General features: G+C 33.7%; 1 protein-coding gene across 1 annotated transcript; it reads right to left on the bottom strand.

Annotated features, from left to right (window-relative positions):
* Nucleotides 1-447: 447 nt before the first annotated feature.
* On the bottom strand, nt 448-5,678 carry LOC142626849 (disease resistance protein Roq1-like). The gene is made up of 6 exons (XM_075800556.1): nt 5,174-5,678; nt 3,542-4,649; nt 3,016-3,288; nt 2,101-2,916; nt 1,030-1,986; nt 448-579 (listed from the first exon to the last, which is right to left on the bottom strand). Exons 1-5 carry the CDS (start codon nt 5,659-5,661, stop codon nt 1,141-1,143), a joined length of 3,531 nt encoding a protein of 1,176 aa, XP_075656671.1. The 5' UTR covers nt 5,662-5,678; the 3' UTR covers nt 448-579; nt 1,030-1,140.
* Nucleotides 5,679-22,954: the final 17,276 nt, after the last annotated feature.

Here is a 22,954-nt window from a genome sequence, read left to right as displayed (position 1 = left end):
TCTTCAATTTTTTATTAAAAGGTTCTCATTTTCCGTCAGTCACGGAATCAAGTGTTAAACAAGTGCTAGGCAAGAATATATGAAATCAAGAGAAATGAAAGCTCACCTTGAAATTCTCTTTGAATGACCGGACTTATGGGGGAGACAACTTGTTTGATGCTGTGGATCTTGTGGGAGACCGATGGTCATGAAGTGGTGGTCTGGTGTGTTGGTGTGAAGAGGGTCTCTTTAGGAGATAAAAATGAAGAGGGGTTGAATGGGAGAAGATGAAAGAACCAAATATAATTTGATGCCCCTCAAATGAATTTTATTTTAAACAATCAAACTTAGAGAAGTTAAATAAACAATAATAACTATCTTATGGTATGCAATTTAGAATCTCAATGCATTGGGTAAATATGAACTTTAATATCTCAAAATTAGTAAGAAGTGAAAACATAAATATTGAATGGATCGAAGAAGAATCATAAACTGCACAATTTTGTCTTTTCCCCTCTTTTTGTTATCTTCATTGACTGAATCAAGCCAATACAACTCCCTTCCAGTGAGCCCTTAAAAAAAATGTTCCAAGTCCTAAGCCTGCAAAGATAGAAATTTTTACATTAAAACTCAACAGGGAGAAGATTATATAATTAAAGGCCTATAAAGAAAACATTGGGCTGCAAGTTTGCACAAGAAGAAAGAATAGACATCAAACCAAAGGGAAAAAAAATTGTTAGTTCAATGTCTGAAAAGTTATAATAGAAAGAAATTTTTTTGAATAGTCTTATAATACATGGATAGCCCTATATATCAGCACACAAGGGTTGGAGAAAAATAAGCCCAAACCAGTTTGAAGCCAAACTTAATTTGTCCCAACTGAAATCATAACATAGTCAATTGAAATTACACTCAACCAGCTCCAGTGTTAGGCTCATTGTTGGAGCTCGAGTATTTTGACTTGCCAATATTGTCAGCAGGTTGCAAAAAATTTTAGATGAAATTTTGAAATGCTTTTTAAGGGACGGAACAAGAATGTCAAAATAGTACCTTGGAATATTATTCATTCAAAAATTTTATTAAGAGGTTCTCATTTTCTTCGATCATTTGGACACCGGCAATGATCTTGAGCTCCCTACAAACAATTGCTACTCCTTGCTACTATAAGGACCTCTTTCTCTTGTTGCTGATTTTTCTTGCTTTTAGTAATGGTTCACCAGAAGTGCTCCTGATTGGGCACAGGGTATGGTACAGTTTGCGCAGGATAAAATGGCAACCTTGAGGAAGAAATGGTTTGAGCTGTTGGTGCGCAATTCTCTTTGAAATTCGATTGCTTTGTGGTTGGACTAGTTCATCATGGTTTTCATGGCAGATAACCGAATTATGAAGACCACAAATACATTTCACATGGACCCCCATCCTTGCAATGGTAGGAGCAATTTCTCTGCCAATTGTACTAGTCCAAAGAGAGATTTTACACGAAATTTTAACATGATTCCAATCTCCTTGAATCAAGTTTCCAACTTCCTGCTGCAACAACCTATGAGATGCGCCATAAAACCATCGATGATCACAATGCATTTTATCAAAGAATTTCTTTACTAGCGTTCGTTTATGACCATTGGTGAAAATGTCAACAACACAAGCATAACTGTATTCAGCTATATCCTCCAGACAAAAAGCAACACAAAGAGCAAATGTTGGAAATTCTGGACCAACCCACAATGATATGGAACTTTCAATGCTCTGATGGTTGAACCACTTTGGTATCTTATTTCCTGGTAATATAATGTGACAATCACATGGAGTGTCATCGTCATAATAATCTTGTAACCAATACTCACTTTTACAGAACTCACTTTGAAATTCAGAGAACTTGGAAGGAGGGACCCAGGTAGGAAGATCAGTCTGTTGCAATAGTCTCCTAGGTGACTGAAAATCCAGTATTTTCTCTTCTCTCACACCAAAACATGCCATATTTTGTGGAAGCACTAAAATTCTTTCAAACTGCATACAATTAGGAAATTAAAAAAAAATAAAAGAGAATTTAAATTCGTAAATTTAGAAAAACATTTGAGAACGTAACCAAAATTGTTATTCATAAATTTAAGAGAGAGATACCTGAAGCATTATTTTGCTTAATGATTCTGGATTCAAGGAGAAGCATTGTGATGCATTTACTCCTCTTATAGTTTTTGGAAGCTTTGGAATTTCCTGTAGGAAATAGGAATTTGGAATTTCAAGCCAACGTAATCGATTGAATCTAATAATGCTTTTCGGGAGAGTAAATTCGTCACTCTGTATGCATAAACGTCGCAATGAGACTGGGCCACAATTCAAAATAAAATCTATTTCTGAACTATTTTTAGAAAAATGAAGAGCTAGACATGTCAAGCTGCTCTGAAACCTATATTTGGAAAAGTCATTGTAATAATTGCACAACACTTGTCTATCAATCTCCATGTCCTTTGGAAATTTGACATCACCCCAAATATGGAGACTGTGAAGATGTAAATTATATATGCTACTTGGAAGAAGACCTGAACCTAGGTGTAATTCCTCAAGCCCAGTGAGATTTCCGAATGATAGGGGCAACTCTTTAATAGCAGTCCCAATAAATGTTAGATACTTTAAACCATCCATTTCATGCGGAATATCAGGGAACTTCTCAAGCCTTTTACACATATAAAGATTTAAATGTTTAAGAGATTTCATCATGAGGCAGCTTGGAAGAATTCGAAGTTCAGTGCAGTCGAAGAGGTCCCACTTTTCAAGCTTATCAAGATATCCAACAGAGTCATGAACTTCAACTAAATTTCTACATTCATTAAGATTCAATTGCTTTATGTTTGGGGTTGCAATGGATAAGTCGGATAATTTCTTTATGTATTGACAGGAACGAAAATTCATATATGTCAAGTTTCTGAACTGTCCCATCTGTAGGGAGGAAAAAAATTAAAATTTAGCTTCAACAAATTAAGTTTAAGAGATAATTTAATGAAGAAACAATCAATCAATAAATAAAAATGATTATACCTCAAGAAGTCTGTCCAATATAACCTGACTTTCTGGCATGTTGAGTGTGATAAGTTTTTGAGGACGAAAATTGAATGGTAAGGAAGAGAAAGGAAACTCGGGCCAATCAAGTAGCCTTAATTCATTGGGAAGATATCCAATACCCCCACAAATATGTACATTATTAACAATAAGGAACTTGAGATTTTTCATATTTTCAAAACATTTAGGTTCTAAATGGAACTTTGCTCGTTCAGGTGAGCATATCATCAGGCCTCGAATTTTTTCTGATCCCTAATTAGGCAAAACATTTTGTGAATCACATCATGCAAAAAAATTCACCAAAAATATAATAACTATTAGACTTTAACCATATAAGGGGACTTGAATTTCCTTCCATAACAATATATATATATATATATATATATATATATATATATATATATATATATATATATATATATATCCAGCAAAAACCAAAAATTAAGAAATTCATTAAATTTTCCCTATCAAGAAAAGGGAAAAGGGGAATGAAACCAAGTTATACCGTATTTTTCGTCAGTACTTCAAGAGAATCCTCATAGCACCATAGCCTGCTACGCATTCCAGGTATATGTGGTGATTCTTGTCGGACAATTTCTCTACCCATTTGTTCTACCAAGTCATGCATCCATAATTTATCATGTCGATCAACAGTTATGAGACACTTCTCAGTAAGTCTTTGAATACCAATAATTGGGTATAAATTGCAAGAATTTAGTATATCTACAACATAACTCTTGCAAAATCCCTTGAATAAACATGCAATATCAAGAAAAATATCTCGTTCAGTTTCATCCAATCCTTCATAACTCTTTTGGAGTATTTTTTGAATTTCTTTGTTAGGAATTTTTTCATACTTATCTAATGCGCTTTTCCATTCCATCTTATTTCTTCCATACAAATCAGCACCTAATATTGCTAGAGCTAGTGGAATGCCTTTAGCATAGGATATAAATTGGTTTGCAAGTTCTGAATAATCTTCCTCGGGTTTGTTTCTTTGGAATGCATGCAAACAAAATAATTCATGAGCTTCATGATCATCTAATTCCTTAACCTTATAGGTTAAAAAACCTTTTCCAAGAGTAGTTAGCAAGTTTTTGTCTCTTGTGGTTATAATGATTCTAGTCCCGAAAGCAAACAAATCACATTTTCCAATTAATGTTTCTATCTGGTCTGATCTATCCACATCATCAAGAATTAAAAGAATTCTTTTATTGCAAAGTCTTTCCTTTATCAAATTGATTCCTTTGCACACGTTGTGAACCTTCAAATTTATATCTCCTAAAATATCATAAAGAAGTGTCTCTTGTAATTTGATTACACCATCAAATGTCCCAAACTTGTCTTTAACATTTTCTAGAAAGCTGCTTCCTTCAAAATGAACATAAATCATGTTATAAACGGCTTTAGCCATGGTAGTCTTGCCCACTCCACCCAGGCCATACACCTTTATCATACGAACATCATTTGACCCGATATCTAAAAGTAATTTTATGGCTTCTACACGATGGCTTATTCCAACTGGATATTTAGCAACAAATAATGGCGTGCGGTTTAATTTAAAATTTGAGATCTCTTTGACAATTTCTTGGATAAATTTGAACTCACTGCAGCTATCATTCACAAAGCATATAAACATGAGGTGAGTTAGAGTATAAAATAGAAATATCAACATGAACTAAATCCAAGAGGTTTAATTTTTGTATTAAAACTGACCTATTTTTAATTAAATTGGCATATGTAATTTATAGATCTTATCATTTTTATTGGATTAGGATTTTTTTTTTTTTTGCTAGGAAATTAGTTTTAGGCTTTTGGCACAAATTGCTTGGAAAATTCAAAATTATTAAGAATGCCTTTTTAAAATTTCTAAATAATATGTGGGAGAAATTCCTAATAAATTGGCAACATAACCTAATATTAAGTTCTTTTATTTCTATCATTAACCTATAGCTCATTACCTTAGTATAAATATGATGAGAAAAGAAAATGCTTTCATAATTTTCCAAAACTAGAGAGGGGGGGAGGGAGGGGAATCAAACGGTTAGGGGTAGTTGTTGTTTAACAATGGAATCTAGTGGCTATCACAAAACCATTAAAACTCATAAAAATACAAAATTAATCATTAAACACATACTTGTGCTTGTAATGCCAACCATGTATATTGGATGCTTCACATAGAGCTTCCCTCCACCTTTGTACCCTCTTGTTATCTTTGAATTTTTCTTCATGTTTAGCTAGCTCTTCCTCAAACTTTCCTTTTTTAATTTCCAATGAATCCATGTTGTAAAAAATCGGTCGCACTAACTGATCATTCTTCTTACACTCAATAATCTTGACAAGTTCATCTAAGCACCAAGTCGAGGATGCATAATTTTTAGAGAATATGATTATTGAAACCATTGAGCTCTCAATGGTATTGAGATGTTGTGCAGAAATTTGTTCTTCTCTTAGGAGATTATCATCGATGAATGTGTGAATACCCTGATGACGCAAAGTGTTACACAAATGGCCCACGAAACCAAGGCGGATATCTTCACCTTTGAAACTCAAGAAGACATTAAAGTTCTTGTATCGGTGGGTGAAAGAGGTTGATGATGCTCCTTTGCTGGTCACAAGAGCCATTGGGTTTTATGAGGAGATGTTAGAAGATCTGAAAGGAGGAGAAAGAAAACCATGAAGGGATTGTTGATGTAATGTAACTAAGGAAAGTGAATGAAAAATTAGGATGAAGGTGAAAGCATTCAAGAGGAGCCTTTCATATAGACGCTTTTTATTACTTTGGGTGTGACCATAACTCTTTGAACTTTCCAAATGTCATACTGATTCGTAAAATTATCGAATACTCTAGGAGTACAATAAATGCCTACTCCTTCCTTTTACATGAATAATACATCCCACCTTAAATTTAATTATCAGGACTTACATTTATATGAGAATAAAGAGTACACATTAATTTTACACTCATAGTATTCTAAAATTACTTGATTGATTCATTGCAATATCATGGAAGTTCCTTGGCACAAAACCAATCATTAGAGCACATAAAATAGTAAATAATTTCTTATCAGAAGCCAATCGAAGGCCAGTTGTTTTTGTTGTTGTTGTTGTTGTTGTTGTCGTTGTTATTTTTATCATTAGCTTCATCCCACATGCACACATTTCAAAAAGAAAATTTTGATGAAAAAATAATTTTGCAAAATGATGAACATGATGATAACATTGACTTAGATGTAGTTGATTAGGCAAGATTATGATGAAAAGAAATTATTATTTTGGCTAATATGTTATTTATTATATATAATATGTTATATATTTGGGCTAATATGTTTGTTTAATTAATTTGAAGTTACAAATATATATATATATATGTGTGTGTGTTAATTTGATTTATTTAATTAGTTTTGTTAAATATTATTATATGAATGATTATTATATTTTTATAAATTTTATTATATATCTTATAATGCGCATACAGAAAATTAAAAAATATTCACGATACAATCAGTGTTTTAATAATTGTGTATGTCCAAATTATTTTTTCTACCAAAAAAAAAAGTCCATATTTTAGCAAAAAAAACCCTTATATATGCCCGCACCCGGTACCCTTCTAGAACTCTCTCGGTTTATTCATATTTTAACAAACAAAACTCTCTCTCTTCATAATAAAAAAAAATATATATAAAAAAATAAATAAACAAAAAACCTCTTTCGGTTCTACCTTTATACGAATATTTTGTGTATTCAATGGATTGGAGCAAGACAATGGAAAATGTTTTGGGTAGTGTTCTGTTACCTTTGTTCCTCTGTGATTTTTGTTTTGATTCTCTTGTTGCTGTGGGGGGCTTTTTAATTGTTGATGCTGCTCTCCGTTGTTGCTGTGCTTGTTGTTGGTGGATTTCGTGGTTGCTCCTTCGCTGGTTCTGGTAGTCTTCACTGGGTGTGTCTAGTGTCTAGCCTTCTTGTTACTTGTTATTGCTTTTTTCCTGTCTTGGTCTTGGTCTTTAGTCTTCTTTTGTGGTGTTTGATTGAGGATGAAGAGCCCATTGGTCACTCTTATTTTAAGTGCTTTTATACCAAATATCACTGTGCGTTTGATAAGTTTCTCAAAACGCAATTCTTATTAGCTAGCTGAATTTAGTGCGCTTTCAAAAAAATGGTATAAAAAGAAAAGTGCGCTTTCCCAATGGGAGCTTTTTGTTTTCTTCCCTTTTTTGAGAATCATTTCAAATCGGAGCTGGGGGTGTGATTTTGAAAACTCAATACTCTGAGTAAATGATGCTGCTTAGATGACTAGTTACATTTCTAATAAATGGTATTGTCTGTTTGCTTCCTTAAAATTCCCTTTTTTTTTTTTCTTCTTCTTCTTTTATTATTATTATTATTATTATTATTATTATATGAATGAGAGTTTTTATTAGACACAAATAGCTCATTTACACAGCATACAACCCCAAAACTCACTAGCTGCAATGAGCTGCACACCCAAAGATACACCAGCAGGCAGCAACCCTTACACTCAAAAGAACAGAAAAAAGGATTCACAAACAACTATAGAGCAAAACACCCTGTTCATGATAGAATTTTTAACATTCTTGCATAAAACTCCTAGGTTAAGAACTTAAGATGCATTTTAATGAATTTTCTTTTGTTTGAATGTGATTATATATTTTTGGTGTGTTTCTACAGACCTGCTCGTGGTCAATTGGACAGATTCCATGTTTTGAACTTTTGTGCTTGAGACATGGTTAGAACGCCTTCATGTATTTCCCACATTTCAAGTGTCGTTTAGAATTATGGGTGTTGCCCTCTCTGGCCTGCAAATTGATAAACTGGATCTAAACAATCTACCTAATCGTCCCTACAAAGGATTTCGAGCTCTCACACCTGCAGGGGAATTTGAAGGTAGGTCATGATTTCAAATTGACACATCAAGATCATTTTTAAATTGTGACATGTTTTAGGGTAAAGATAGTTGCCATGTATACAATGTTGTGGTGTCAACAAAATAATCACTACTGAAAACAGGCTCAATATAAGCACTGTACCAGCAGAATACATTAAAATGCAAGTAACAAATGCAACATCTCTGAAGATCCATGATGCGATATAAAAACTCACCCATTTTCACTCTTTGAATGTCATCATCAAAGTCTATATCATGACTTGTTCAGAGGTATCTTCCATCTGATGTTGTATGTGCATGTATCGAGTATAATTCGTTGAAGTTCATGAAGGCTTTATTTCTGTACAACTGCACCTCCAGGTGATCCTGTATGTATATTCACCCCAAAGGTTGATATCAAATCAAAACGTGAACATGAGATCAAATCGAAAGGTGATTTGATATCATCCCAAGAAGATTCTTTACAACCTTGAATTAAGTCCACAAATTAGTGTAATTACTTTTCTAGACCTTTTTATCGCTGCCTTGATGCAAGGAGCACAAAAATTATTTCATAGGTACCACTGATGATCTCATCATGTAACAATCCATTTTTTTCTTTTCGTTTAATGGTAAGTGGTCAGCTAATAAGCCTGGCCTGCCCTGAAGCAAAATCTGACACATTCTGGATGTTTCACAGACACCATTAGAATGAGAACTGCAGAAAACCCACAGTTAACTTAATCAAAATGTAAATTCCAGTCAATCTAGATGCAGATAATTAAAGGTCGTTAGCATCCAAAAATCCTAACCTTTAATTTCTATAAACTATAATGACTAAGAAAGAAGACCAACTCACATTGAGAGTGCAAAAGATCTAGATTTATTTTCATCTTCCAGTAGAAGCAAAGCAACTACATCTTGATTTAATGCATGGAACTTTAGCACATATTTTTCCATATACAGTCCTTCCACTGCCTTTTTCATTAAGTTACCAACTCAAAATTTCTGACAAGCATTTTTCTTGATAATTATGAACTAAACCAAAAAAAAAAACCACTTTTATTACTGAGTAGCAAACATGATTACAAAATCGTGAGCACAAAAAAGTAAATAAGGCTTCCTAACAAAAACATCTAAAATACCTGAAAAAAAATAACATTTAAAAGGGTATTGTTAGGGATGACCAAAAATTGAAAAACTGCATCCGAGATAGTGCATTTCCTCTTCCAAGCTTATGTCTGGGCAGGACAAGAAAATCTGTTGGAGAGCATTAGGCTTTTTTGTTTCTTTCTATGATAGAAAGAAAACATAACATAATTATCAAATCAAATCAAACACAAAGAAATTTCCCCTCAATATATTTCGCATAAGCCACATGGATCAGCATGTCAAAGAGAGGAGTAAAGTAGGTTGGCAAACACCAAAGAGCACACTTTAAACCCTTTTGACAAATACAATTTTTTTCATACCTCAATGTCCATATCTGTTCAATCACCAAAGGGTAGATCTAATGGCACTTAAAGAAAAGATTTTCAAGTTGTTTCCCAAAATAAACCTTGTTTTCAAAATCATTCATACTTTTAAGCCTCTGTTTTGTTGTGGAACAGCAGAAGTTCTAGCATCAATTATTGTGATTTGGGGCTAGTGGACGCGCATTCATATGGACAAGAAAATAAAACAACCACACGAGGCAACAATATTTAACGTGGTTCGGCTAACTCCATGCCTATGTCCACAGGCAACGCCAACCAAAATATCCACTATCAATGATAAGGATTACAATGACATTAATCAATACTCACAATTTACACCAAAAACGCTCACAAACATAAACTCAAAGATCCAAAACCCCAATACACCCAATAAATCTCTCACACTCACAAACTAAAATAAATCTCTCACACTCACAATTCTACATCGAAGGCCAAACTTGTGCTGAGGTCTACATTAAACCAATGTCAAAGGTGCACTAGGCATAATCTTCTCTTGAACTATACCAAGATTCAACCTTGAGCTTTGACACCAATTGTTATGCAACATTAGAAGGTCTAACATCAATTTTTGTGATTTAGGGCTACCAAAAGCACATTCACATGGACAAGAAAATAAAAAATTTACACAAGACAACTATATTTAATGTGGTTTGGCCAACTCCATGCCTACGTCCATAGACAATGTCAACAAAAATATTCAACATCAAAAATATGGATTACAATGACATTAATTAACACTAGGAACTTATATAAACAACACTCACAAAACTCACCAATATGAACTCACAAACCCAAAGTCCCAATACACCCATTAACTCTCTCACACTCACAAACTCAAGCAAACTTTCAACACATAACCACAAGTAATCTTTCAACCCCAAAAAAATCAACCAAACTACTGTAGACGCCCATTTTGCAACTCTCATTTGACCTAACTCAATTTGCATTGCTTCTCATCACCATTGCATGTCTCTGAGGCAGGACTATAATTTTGGTCATTTAATCCTCCGAATACTTTTCATAAAACAAATCTTGAGGTCATAACGATCAAACCAACAGCTCATGAACATTAATCAAACCACCATATTAAAAGATATCAAATAAACAAGTTTTAACGGTAAGGTTTATTTGCATAAATCAAATTCTGACCATAGGTTGTTATAATCTCTTAATTCTGATTGGCCAATTTTTAGTCCAATTTAAATTAGGTGATGTGTACGTCATAATCTTATTGGCTAAGAGTATGATTTATGGTAAGATTGCACGTACCGAATCTAATCTTCGTCCAAGCATTTATTGATTCCTTGCAAAATAAGAAAAAATTGACTAAATAAATTAATTAATTAGACATATTTGGAATCAATTAGATAAACTTGAGGACCCAAAAAAAAATGGAAGTCAAAATTTGGAAAAAATTAGGTCTGAGTTGAATATAGAAATAGTTGAAACAAATTATATAATTGCATAAAAAATCAAATTGTACAAGCTGAAAAAAAAAATTAGTTTAAGTTTAGACCAAATTATATATATATATATATATATAGCGATAATTCCGAAATGGTACATCGGTATTGGCCAGTACCTAAAATATATCGTTCCCTAGACTAAACCGGTAATGTCTCATTTATGAAATTGACACCCTTTGTATATATTGAAAATTTGCTAAACTTTGGCTTATATTAACGATACATGTATATTTTTAAGGGAAATATCTGTTTATGAGATGAATATGCAATTTTTATATTATCAATAGTCATTGCAAAACATTTGTATAATATACAACAAAATATGAATAAACATAGAAAACAAACATATAATGAAACATATGTTTATAGAATTTGCACTTAAGTAATTGAATATGGTAAAATGATTAATAAATCTAAATTTCTATAATTTAATTTATTTTGAAATTGTACTTAATAACCCATGTCTACATTCAACCTCTCTCCAAAATATCTTAGTTAATATTTTCATATTTTTATTTTGTTTTTAGCATCACTTGGTAAATATAGGTATATTTTTATGATTTTGATGATTGAAAATACCTAATATAGAGACATCACCAATGGTTCAACTATTTGTGAAACGGATAATAAATTATTGAAGATAACGTACAAAATTATGAAAATTCAATGGAAATTTGTGCACAATAGATGTACAGATCGTTTGGATTTTTTGAAAAATTTGAATTCGTTCAATGTACGAAATCATAAAATTTCAATCGAAAATCGTAAAACGTACCAAATCATGAAAATTCAATGGAAAATTATGTATATTAAATGTGCAGATCATTAGGGGACCTTGTGGAATACTTTCTCCCATTTTTGACCCAGATTTAGGTGCAACTATCATAGTCTCTTTCGAAACTTCTCTGCTTCTCGAGGGTGTTGGCCTAAGGGCCTTTATCTTTTTTAGTGAGCAACTTGCCAACTAAGTGCTAGCGACTTGCAATGCTTCAACAATGGTTCATAAGATTTGGTAAGAATTTCTTCCACAAAAATAATGTTGTCATTGGGTGAACATGATAGACAGATAAAGAAAAAATTAAAATTACACTATCAAATGTGTTGAATTGTTTGTTTATGAGGATACGACAGAGTTGTGGAGTATTTAATGTGTAATTAGTGTATTTGTATTTTGCTAATGTTTTATTGAGTTGATCATTTGTTTTATAAATTATAATTGTACTTTTATAAATTTTAGTTTCCATGTAATAAAGGCAACCATTGCTCATCTGTATAACCTAAATATCTAGGTCTTTCCCTATTACAAAATAAATGAAAAGGATGAGCCACTTTTACAATGCATTGAAGAGAAAGTTCAGAAAGGAATTTAAGATATGTTTAGTTGTCTAGTGTTATTCTGCTTGTTGTCTTGTTGCACATGTTGACAATGGCACTTGTTATAGTTTGAGGGGATATAGTTCAGAATTATTTAACCAAATAGCATTTTTCATTCCTAGAGTATAAGCCATGTCATATATTCTTAATATTACAAATTGTGTAAGTTATTTTTAATGGAGGGTGAACAACTAAAAATGAAAATAATACAATTAAATTCGTCATGATTGTTTTCCGAGCAAGTCATTTTTTTGGGAACAAATCAGCCACGAAGCCAACCAAAAAGGCAATGACTATTATTTGGGGAGAAACTACCTTTTGGTCCCTATATTTTGGCTACAATTTCAATTTGGTCAATATATTTTTACATTAATTGTCATTTTAATTCTAATCATACAATCACTTAAGGACCCAAATAATAGAAAATTTATAAATATAAGTATTAAATGAAGTTATATAAACTTGAGGACCAGATTAAAAGTATCCAAAAATGTAGGGACTAAAAAGCTAATTACACATTATTTATTTGTACATAAGTATAAACATATGTTATTTATCTTTATATATAAAAATATGTATAAACATTTATTTGGTAGGTTAGAAAGAGAAATAATAGTTTCTTATGAGAATTGATAAAATTAAAAAAGCAAGCACCTAATAGATAATGTAGTTGAGGTAGTAGTAGTAGTAGTAGTAGTAAAAGCATTTCACACTTTACAACAATATTGTAGCTATTAAAGCTTGCATCAAAGGTGATAACAATTAAATGGTTGTTAAAGCTTATATTGAAGTGTTTATTGAAGTTAACTACATAATATATGTGGTTCTTGATTAAAAAATGAAGTGTTGTTAATTTTATAAGTTTATTGTGATTTTAAAAAAAATTAAAAAAAAAATCTCTCAACATAAATTTATAGAAAATTTATTTTTTATTTTAATGGATATAATTTTACTCATGTTAATTATTAAATTTGTAATGTGTGTATATAATTGAGATTCAGAATCTTGGAGTCAATTGATAATATAATTAAATTTTGCATATTTATACCATTATTGGAGAGTATTGTCATATATACTTATTTTGTGTTGATTTATGTATTTTTATATTTTATTTTGGAGTAATGCTGAATAATTAATTTTGTACTTCAAATGTTTCTTTAAAAAATTGTATTTAAAATGAATTTTAATGCATGAATATGTTTTTTTTTTTTTTTTTGTTTAGGAGAATAGAATTGATTCAAGCAAGATTTATCAAGAAAGAATCGAGCATATTTTTATAAAGAAGAAGGTTAATATACTAAATTTTGACAAGGGCTATAATGAAGTTAAAAAATGTCAACTCAATTAAATTTGAGTCATTTCACTTAGGATTCCAACCTCAACAAGTATTACTATTTTGGGCATAACTTTCGGCTCAAATGTCAGATTGTGATGATCCAAGCAGGGTTAAAAAGATAACTCAATGGATACTCCCTAGTCCTTACTCTCACATTTATGATACTCCATCATAAATTTAATTAGTGAGATCAATCATAAATATGAGAGGAAATAGCACCATATCATCGTTGATGTAGAACAAACCAATATGGCCTACTTGGACTCTCTAGGGCTTATTAAATCATGCAAGGCAAAAAGACACTGGTAGAAATTATTTGAGTACCTAAGTCAGAATTGCATGAAATTTGGTAAGCTGAAGGAAAATAGTTTTCTGAACAATAGTCGTTGCTGTGAAGGTCTCTTTGTTGTGCTTCTTCTTTTTTTTTTCTTTTTTTTCTCTTTCTTTCTTTCTTTTTCTTTGAGAGCTCTTTCTAGTGATTGGCTAAGTCAGGATGATGGTTGGTGGTGTTCTCTCTCTTTTATTTTTCTTGGTGTTCCCTTCTCTAGCTATCTTTTGAGTAGTGATAAATTACTATATTAGTCCCTAAAATTTTTATAAAAAAAATTATTTTTTCCCATTTTAAACTTTGCAAATAGTTTTTTTAATATTTTAGAGACAAAAATAATGATTGAAAAAAAAAAACTTTTTTCAAAAATTTGAGAAAAAAAAAAAACTTCTGGTAAAATGATAAGGATTGAGAGTAAAACACATTCAATAGTTTAGAAACAAAAATTTGGCAAAATTTAGGGACCAAAAAAGTATTTTATCCTTATTTTTAATTAGTATTTTATTTTAATTAAGAGTGAAACACTGTTACGTGCACCATTTGGCCTTTTGGGTGGGTTGATTTCTTTCCTAGTAAAGTATGGGCAATACTTACATTCCTCAGGAATAGTGCTTTGGGCTCTCACAAAAGGGGTGGGTGATGCGGGATGCGGAAGCGTCAAGAAACAAAACATATCTACCTTTACAAAAATAATAAACAAAACACGTTTGCTTCTAAAAATAACCTCGAATCCACGAGGAGAAAGGGTTTAGAATCCACTAGAAAATAGAAAGACAAAAGTTTGAATTTTATTGATTGAATAGTTGTTTAAAAAACTTGTATAGACTTAAGAGCGTATTTAAGGCTCTGTAAAACTTGATAGACAAGAAAATATATTCTAAAATAACTTATAATTGATGCCTAACCATAACAGTAACCAAATTTGACCTAAAAACATTAAAAGCACCTAAAAACAAGGAAATAATAGTCCTAAACCTAAAATAATGAAAATTACAAATTATATACCAAAATTAATAAATTACAATAATTAAATTGTAAATTTTTCATACATCAGACCCCTCCACTTGAAACAAACTTGTCCTCAAGTTCATCTTTGAAATTTGAAATCTTCCATGCCAAGAGAACAAATACTTTGAATACTACATCTTCCTTGTCTTCTTGCCAAACTTGAAAGTCATCAATTGAGCAACTTGAACTTCTTGTCCCTTGATCTTCATGCAATTGACAATATTCATCAAATAAGAGTCAATAATCAAATCAAATCTTTCCAACCCAATAAAATCAATAAATTCTTTGTTTCGGTGTCTCCCACCAAAATAATAGGAGCTTCAACTTAGCAATCATCTAACTTGACTTCATCAAGATCATTGACAAGTTCCTCTATAATTCCCTCTTTAATGGTTTCTACTATCTTGACCTCAAGATCTTTCTTTATAATAGGGTCTTCATTAATCTCCTCCACAATCTTGATTTCAGGTTCTTCTTCTATAACAGGACCTTCACTGATTTCCTCAAAAATCTCTATATTTTTTTCTTTGACTTCTACATAATCTTTAAGAACAATATTTACTTCAACATGCAATTCTTCCTTTAATGGTAGAATATATGCCTCTTCAAAATAATTTAAGTGTGAACTTCTTGGCCAATAATAATCTTGTATAGTATACGACAAGATTTCTTCACAGTCCAAAGGATAAAATTTGATAGCAAGTATCTTTTTCATCCTTGGTCATGAACGAATTTTGTCTTTACCTTGTCGGATTCTATTAGATTGTACCCGTTCCCACCAACGTAAGGCATACTTACTAAGTTTATACAAAGCAAGTCTAACTTTTCTCTCATAAAAAATATTTTCATAGTCAAATAAATCCTCCAGATCAAGTAACCAATCAAAAAAAAAAATTTTTTTTTTTTAAATAACCATTAAAACTTGCAATTCTCTTATAAGGTCTATATGAAATTTGCTTACCAACAGATTGCCCGTGAGTTATGTCTCTGCGACAGTTATCCCTATTGCTTCCATGCTCTAACGATGGCATCCTAGCAAAGATATTTGTGAGTGCTAGTTGTACATCACGTAATACTTGCTAAGTTTTTTGTCACCAAAATTGCTACCGTCTCATACATCAACGACCAAACCAGGATAAGTTAAGGCTCTGATACCAATTGATGCGAGATGCGAAAGCGTCAAGAAGCAAAACACGCCTATCTCTAGAACAAAAAAAAAGAAAAAAAAAAAAAAAAAACAAAACACGTTTACTTCTGAAAATAACCTCAAATCCACGAGGGTTCCTTGAATCCACAATGAGAAATGGTCTGAATCCACCAGAAAATAGAAAGACTAAAATCTGAACTTTATTGATTGAATAATTATTTAAGAAACGTGTACAGACTTAGAAGCCTATTTAAGGGCTCCGTAAAACTTGATTGACAATAAAATATATTCTAAAATAACTCCTAATTAATACCTAACCATAACAGAAACCAAATTTGACCGAAAAAGCATTAACGCTCTGTTTGTTTCAGCATCAACATTTTCTAGAAAATGGTTCATTTTCCAAAGAGCATTTTCTAGAAAACTATATCATTTTTCAGTGTTTGGTAACGACCTTGAAAATGAGCTTGAGAATGTTTTCTGGTGTTTGGTATGCAAATTTTTATTTTTATTTTTTATATTTCTTGTGTAATTTAAAACATGTGTATTATGTAAACTAACTAATGTAATCAATATTAAAAAAAAAAAAACCAAGGATGAATTTGGTTTTCATACTAAAATTTTGACAATAAATACAATAAAAATTAGTTATCAAATTTTCATGATCTCTACCACTCATTTTACTTATATATATGGACAGGAACGTCCACACACACACACACACACATTTATATATATATATATATATATATATATATATATATATATATATATATATATATATATTAATCATTTGTCTATATACATAAAATTGACAGGAGAATACATCTTTAATAAGTACAAAATAACAATAACTTTTCATTGTCTACTCTTTTTGCTAGTACACTAATTGTCTACTATGATCAACCAGAAGTCTTTAATATTACTCAAAATTATGTATTTATATAATGTATCTACATAATATATCATCACTACATAATATCTGCATAATGTATCTATCAACAAAAAAGATTATGCTATGTAAAAGTAATTTAGAGCCATATAGGCACTATATTTGAAATTTTCGTCTTTTACTTCATTCATTCATTCTTTCTTCTTTTTTATTTTATATATATATATATATATATATATATATATATTTATCACTTTTATGTGCAAAAAAAAACTTATACATGGAATCAATCAAACCAAAAGTTTTTTAGAGAAAAAAATAAAATCAAGTTTGAAATTCAAAGTAAAAAATTGAGATTATGGTAGAGAGGAATGAATAATTACCGCTGCAAATATGTTCTCTTTTGCAAGTTGGTAGAGAGGAATGAAATAATTACTGAGCAATGAGAGAAAAAAAAAATCTACTCAAAGAACTGTGTTATAAAAGGGAAGAGAAATATGGAGAGAGAGATTTATGGAAGAGAAGAGACCAGAGTGAGTGATAGTGAGGGTGTGAGGAAAGAAAAAGAAAAGAGAAAAGAGAAAGAGTGAGAGTGAGAGAGCGTATTGTGAGATAGAGATTGTTTTCCAAAAATTTTTTTTGGAAAACAAGCTATAAAAAACAAGCCTTATTTTTATTAGGATTTTTCATTGACTAAAGATAGTTTTCCGTTGACCAGTTTTTTTTTGTGCTACCAAACACTGGAAAATGTGAAAAACTATCTTTACAGAAAGTTTCCAGCCAAACAAACAGAGCGTAAAAGCACCTAAAAACTAGAAAATACTAACCCTAAACCTAAAATAATGAAACTTACAAATTAAATATCAAAATTAATAAATTACAATAATTAAATTGTAAATTCTGTTTTACATCAGTGGACCCCATAGTGGGTCCCGTGTGGGGCTCACTCCCCTTGTGAAATCCTAGAGCTTGCTCCATGGGTGTATAATTTTTTTTTTTTTTTTTCTCGTAAAGTACTTATGAGAGTAGGAGAGGGGTTGCTTGTTGTTCAAAAGCATATATATATTTTTAAGTAAGTATTAGTAGGTAAGTAGCCAGCATGTGCCAAGGAAAGTTTTATATGAAAATGATAAATATATAAGCATAATGATAAATTATAAAATAATTTCTCCATTATTAAAATACTACAACAACAACAACACTATCAAAGCGTTAGTCCCGAGTTTTTGGAGTCTGTTAAGTATTCTTAAAAGATTATTCAATTCTTTTTTTCCATTATAGTCTATTTTGAAAGTATAGTCTCTGGTACTTCCTACATTAACATGTTATTTTTAACTACTTTTATTAATGTTATTTCTGTATTATCAAAATGAGAAAAAAAAATTTATTCAAGAACTCAAAAGGTAAAGGAAAATGTTTATTCTTAAATAAACATTTACTTAAATTTTACGCAACATATGTGAATTTATTTCTCCATTATAAGGTGCCGCATCATTCCCTCCAGGCTCTTGGCAGAGCAGACAGTGAGCCTTGCAGCTAGCAAAGGTACTAAAATCTCATTATTCTCTTGTCTGCATTAAGGTCTTTAGAGATAGAAACTTCAGGTTTGTGTCATGTGATTGAATTTGCGGAATTAGAGAATTAATTGGAGATAGATTGTCATTGTCAAAGTGTATTGAAGGAGCTCTCTACACAAGCAAACACCATACCATGATAAGTCTCGGTCACCTTCTGCATGATATCAAGATTCTACCGAGTGGTCTTAGACATGTAAAATTTGAATATTTACTAGGTGGAACGATAAGCTAAAGAGTCTCATAATCATGATAATGTAGTTTGCTGGGTGGAAGATATACCCCCGTGGCCTCACGTATTTCAAATATTTTACTCCCTGTTGTACAACCCTAATAATTCTTAATAGAATTACACTATCATTTTTCTTTAAAAAAAAGGGGGGGAAAATCTCATTGCTTTGCTTAGGAAAAGGATACAATGGAGCAATTTGACATAACTAACATTATTTTTATTATTTCTAGAGAGAAGAGATGGTTTTTCTTTTTTATGTCTAATATTCTCAAGGTTTGTTATTTTGTTTTGTGTATTGTATATAAAAACTAAAGAACCTTTTTGGTCTTAAAGTTTGAGGTTATTTTGATTTTGGCCCTTTAAATTTCAAAACTTTTGTTTTAGCCATTAATGTTTGATCGATTTTGTTTTCATATTAGCCTTGTTGTCCATTTCTATTAATAGTTTTAGCTTTAAATGCCAAATAAGTACGTTTATTGAATTGCATCACAAATGGCTAAGTGCCATGAATCCTTGAATAATACATTTGAGTTCTGTTGGCTATCCATGAATCAATCTATGCTTGCCTAGGTGTGTAGTCAATCTCCCTTCTCTTTTGCATGATGAGATTATAGAATGCGCATGAGTAAATTTTGATAAATTTATATAAATAAATGGACATATATGATGGAATTAATGGGTTTGCATGAAATTACGGCTCTAGGAATTTTTTTTAGGGTGGTCACAAAGAAAATTAAATTATATAAAATTTAATAAAAAGATAATATGAATATATTAACATCACAAAAAAAAAAAAGCAAATACATAAAATAATACAATTCTTTTGTACTAAAAAAGAGAATAAGAAAAAAAAACTAATAAAAAATAAAGTACAAATTAAAAATGCTGATATAAGAATAATAAAGTGATCACAACAGGCTGTTAGCCTATTATTGGTGGGTAAAACATGTCAATATTGTGGGGAGTAAGAAGACCCCAGTGGGTATATGGGTCTATGGGCTATGGGCTATGGCAAGGAAGGCCGAACTGCTCTTGGGTTGAGAACTTGTTAGTACTACGGGTCGGCCCATACGCTGAGAATCCGAGGACCCATCCGAGGGTGATTTTCTCCTCGGACAAACATAAGAGAACTTGGGACTTCGTTATAAAGGTCAAGACACAGCTCTGTGAAGACCGATGGTTATAAGGGGGAACCCTTGAATGTCCTAGAGGCACCGATATTCAAGAAACACCAAAGGCAAAGGCTGTCACCTCCACATTAAAGACTCTGCACCTACCTCCCTCGCCGCATTAATGGGGAAGTGACCCCTGAACAGTGGAAGGGAAACTTCTGGTCACTATCCAAAGGCACTAAGAAAAGAAATATCTAGGGGGAAGGAGGTTGGAGCAACACGTGGACAAAGTATCAGAAAGAGAAGTATTTAAGGGGGAACCTAGAACAAAAGAGGGGGGGATCTTTTTTGTAATCTAAAAAAGAACAGAAAAAGACATAATAGAAGGAGAGCTCTCGGCTTACGTCCGAGGAGGTTTATTTGCAATATTTGTTTGTTATTTATGAGTATTTGTAGTTCTTAGCTTGTCGTCGAATCCTCAATACTTCTAACTTGGGTTTCAAGCCCACACTCTACAAATTTATGTTGTTTAAGGCTCATTGGGCCTGAGCCCGTCGCTGTTCCTGGGTCCAGGTGCAATTGTGCACTTACAATTGGCGCCGTCTGTGGGAAATCTAGTCTAGAAGAGGTAGGGATATTATGGCAGGCTTAGGTTCTCACCATGCAGAGTCACAGGGATCACAACTGGAGGATCATTTCGAACGTCTTGAACGTCGAAGGGATCGTGAGGGAAGTGTCCATACAGAATACCCCGGGGTTAGTCATACTCATGGTGGGGGTAGCACTACCCACGAGGATGGTTCTAAAGCCATGCAGAAGGAGATCAACCGTTTGAAGAGAAAGCTACGCCGCGTCAGACGTAGGTCTTCACCATCCTCATCTAATCCTTCCTCAGAGGAGGCTAGAGGAGGTGGCTACAGCTCAAGGTCGTGCTCACCCCCCAGCGCAATGTCCTCCGGTGAGGAGGACGACCAGCCAGCTCGCAGGCGTAAGAAACTTCCTTCTAGGGGCTTAGGCAACGATGCTATGAGTAGGGCGTTGCATCAACTCTTCAAATCGCCGTTTTCACGGAGGATTGAGAGAGGGAGGATTCCCAGGAGGTTTACCCAACCCACCTTTACCATCTACAATGGCCGGACTGATCCGGTGGAGCACGTGAGTCACTTTAACCAGAGGATGGCAGTGCACTCTCACAACGAGACCTTGATGTGTAAAGTTTTCCCCTCTAGCTTGGGACCTGTGGCTATGAGGTGGTTCAACGGCCTTAAATCGGGGTCTATAGGTTCATTTGGGGAGCTGACTAGGGCATTTGCTTCGCGATTCATTACGTGTAGCAGGGTCGCTCGGCCATTGGACTCGCTGTTATCCATGACCATGAAGGAAGGTGAGACGCTGAAAGCATACTCTGACCGGTACTGGGAGATGTTTAATGAAATAGATGGTGACTTTGATGAGGTGGCGCTTAATACCTTCAAGGTAGGTCTTCCTACTGACCACTACCTGAGAAAGTCTTTGACAAAAAAGCTCGTCCGTAGCGTACGTCGCCTTATGGATCGTATTGATGAGTACAAAAGGGTAGAGGAAGACCAGCAGCAAGGAAAGGGAAAGGAGAAGGTTATCCCGCAGGAGAGAAGGGATTTCAGGTCGGACAGATACCACAACAACAAGCCGAGGAGAGATTACTTCGGGCAATTTGACTCGGCAGCACCTCAGGCCATAAACACTGTGTTCCGAGAACCAGTGCATCAACTACTGGAGAAGGTTCGTAAGGAGCCCTTCTTCAAGTGGCCTAGTAAGATGGCAGGGGACCCTGCGAAGAGAAATCAAAACCTCTTTTGTCAGTACAATCAGGATGTGGGCCACACTACCGAGAACTGTCAGACCCTTTGGAACCACTTGGAACAGCTTGTCAGCGAAGGAAAATTGAAGCAGCACTTGTGTCAACCTACTGGGCAGGGCAGTCAATCCGGCTCAAACAATCAGAGGAACAATTCCTCTCGGCCGGCATTGGGAACAATTAATGTTATCTTCGTTGCACCTGGCAGGACCGGCTCAGGTCCCACTAGGGTGATGGCGGTTTCCCATTCTCAGGCCGAGGAGGCAGGCTGCAGGCCGAAGAGGTTGAAGGTCACTTTGCCCGTCTTGGGATTCTTCGAGGAGGATAAGGCTGGTACCATTCAACCCCATGACGACGCTCTTGTGGTCACTCTTAGGATAGGGAATTATGACGTGAAGAGGGTAATGATTGATCAGGGCAGCGGTGCAGATATCATGTACCCTGATCTATTCACGGGGTTAAGACTGAAGCTGGAGGATCTTACTCCTTATGACTCGCCACTTATAAGCTTCGAAGGGAGAGCTGTTGTGCCGAAGGGACAAATCCGTTTGCCCGTTCAATCCGGATCAGAAACGGTTGAGGTGGATTTCATTGTGGTTGACGTGTACTCTCCATACACGGCCATCCTCGCCAGGCCTTAGTTGCACGCTCTGGGAGCTGTCTCCTCTACCTTACATGTTAAAGTTAAATTCCCCTCGGGGGAATATGTTGAGGAAATCCTCGGCAGCCAATCGGTGGTCAGGCAATGCATATCGGCTGCAGTGCTGCATCAGACAGAAGCCGAGTCTTCGGCTTTGATCACCAAAGACTTATAGCAGTTAACAGCTCCTGATGCATCTGGAATGATGACAGGAGAGGAGACACATTGTGAGGAGTTAGAGAAGTTTCCAGTAGCCGACGACCCGGAGAAGTTCTTTCAAGTCGGTATACTTTTACCGCGCCAAGAGAAGATGGAGTTGTTGAAATTTTTGAAAGACAACATCGATGTTTTCGCATGGGACCCTTATGAGGCTCCAGGCGTAGATCCGAGCTTCATTTGTCATCATTTAAATGTCAACCCAGCCTTTGTTCCGAGAAGGCAGCCACCTCGGCGTTCTTCCAGAGAACATTCTGAGGCTGTGAAGGAAGAAGTGCTCAAACTCAAGAGGGCCGGGGCTATCAAAGAAGTTTTCTACCCCGAATGGTTGGCGCATACAGTTGTTGTTAAAAAGAAGAATGGAGCGTGGAGGGT

Source organism: Castanea sativa, chromosome 3 (genome assembly GCF_040712315.1).
Source record: "Castanea sativa cultivar Marrone di Chiusa Pesio chromosome 3, ASM4071231v1".
NCBI classification, from domain to species: Eukaryota; Viridiplantae; Streptophyta; class Magnoliopsida; order Fagales; family Fagaceae; genus Castanea; species Castanea sativa.
The sequence above is the reverse complement of the archived record's forward strand: the minus strand, read 5'-3'. Positions and strand labels throughout refer to the sequence as shown.

Coding starts and splice junctions, on each gene's coding strand:
- LOC142626849 (XM_075800556.1), bottom strand. CDS start 5,661: ATGGCTCTTGTGACCAGCAAAGGAGCATCATCAACCTCTTTCACCCAC. Junction 2,917..3,015: donor TATTGGACAGACTTCTTGAG/GTATAATCATTT, acceptor TCCTCCCTACAG/ATGGGACAGTTCAGAAACTT. Junction 1,987..2,100: donor TAAGCAAAATAATGCTTCAG/GTATCTCTCTCT, acceptor AATTGTATGCAG/TTTGAAAGAATTTTAGTGCT.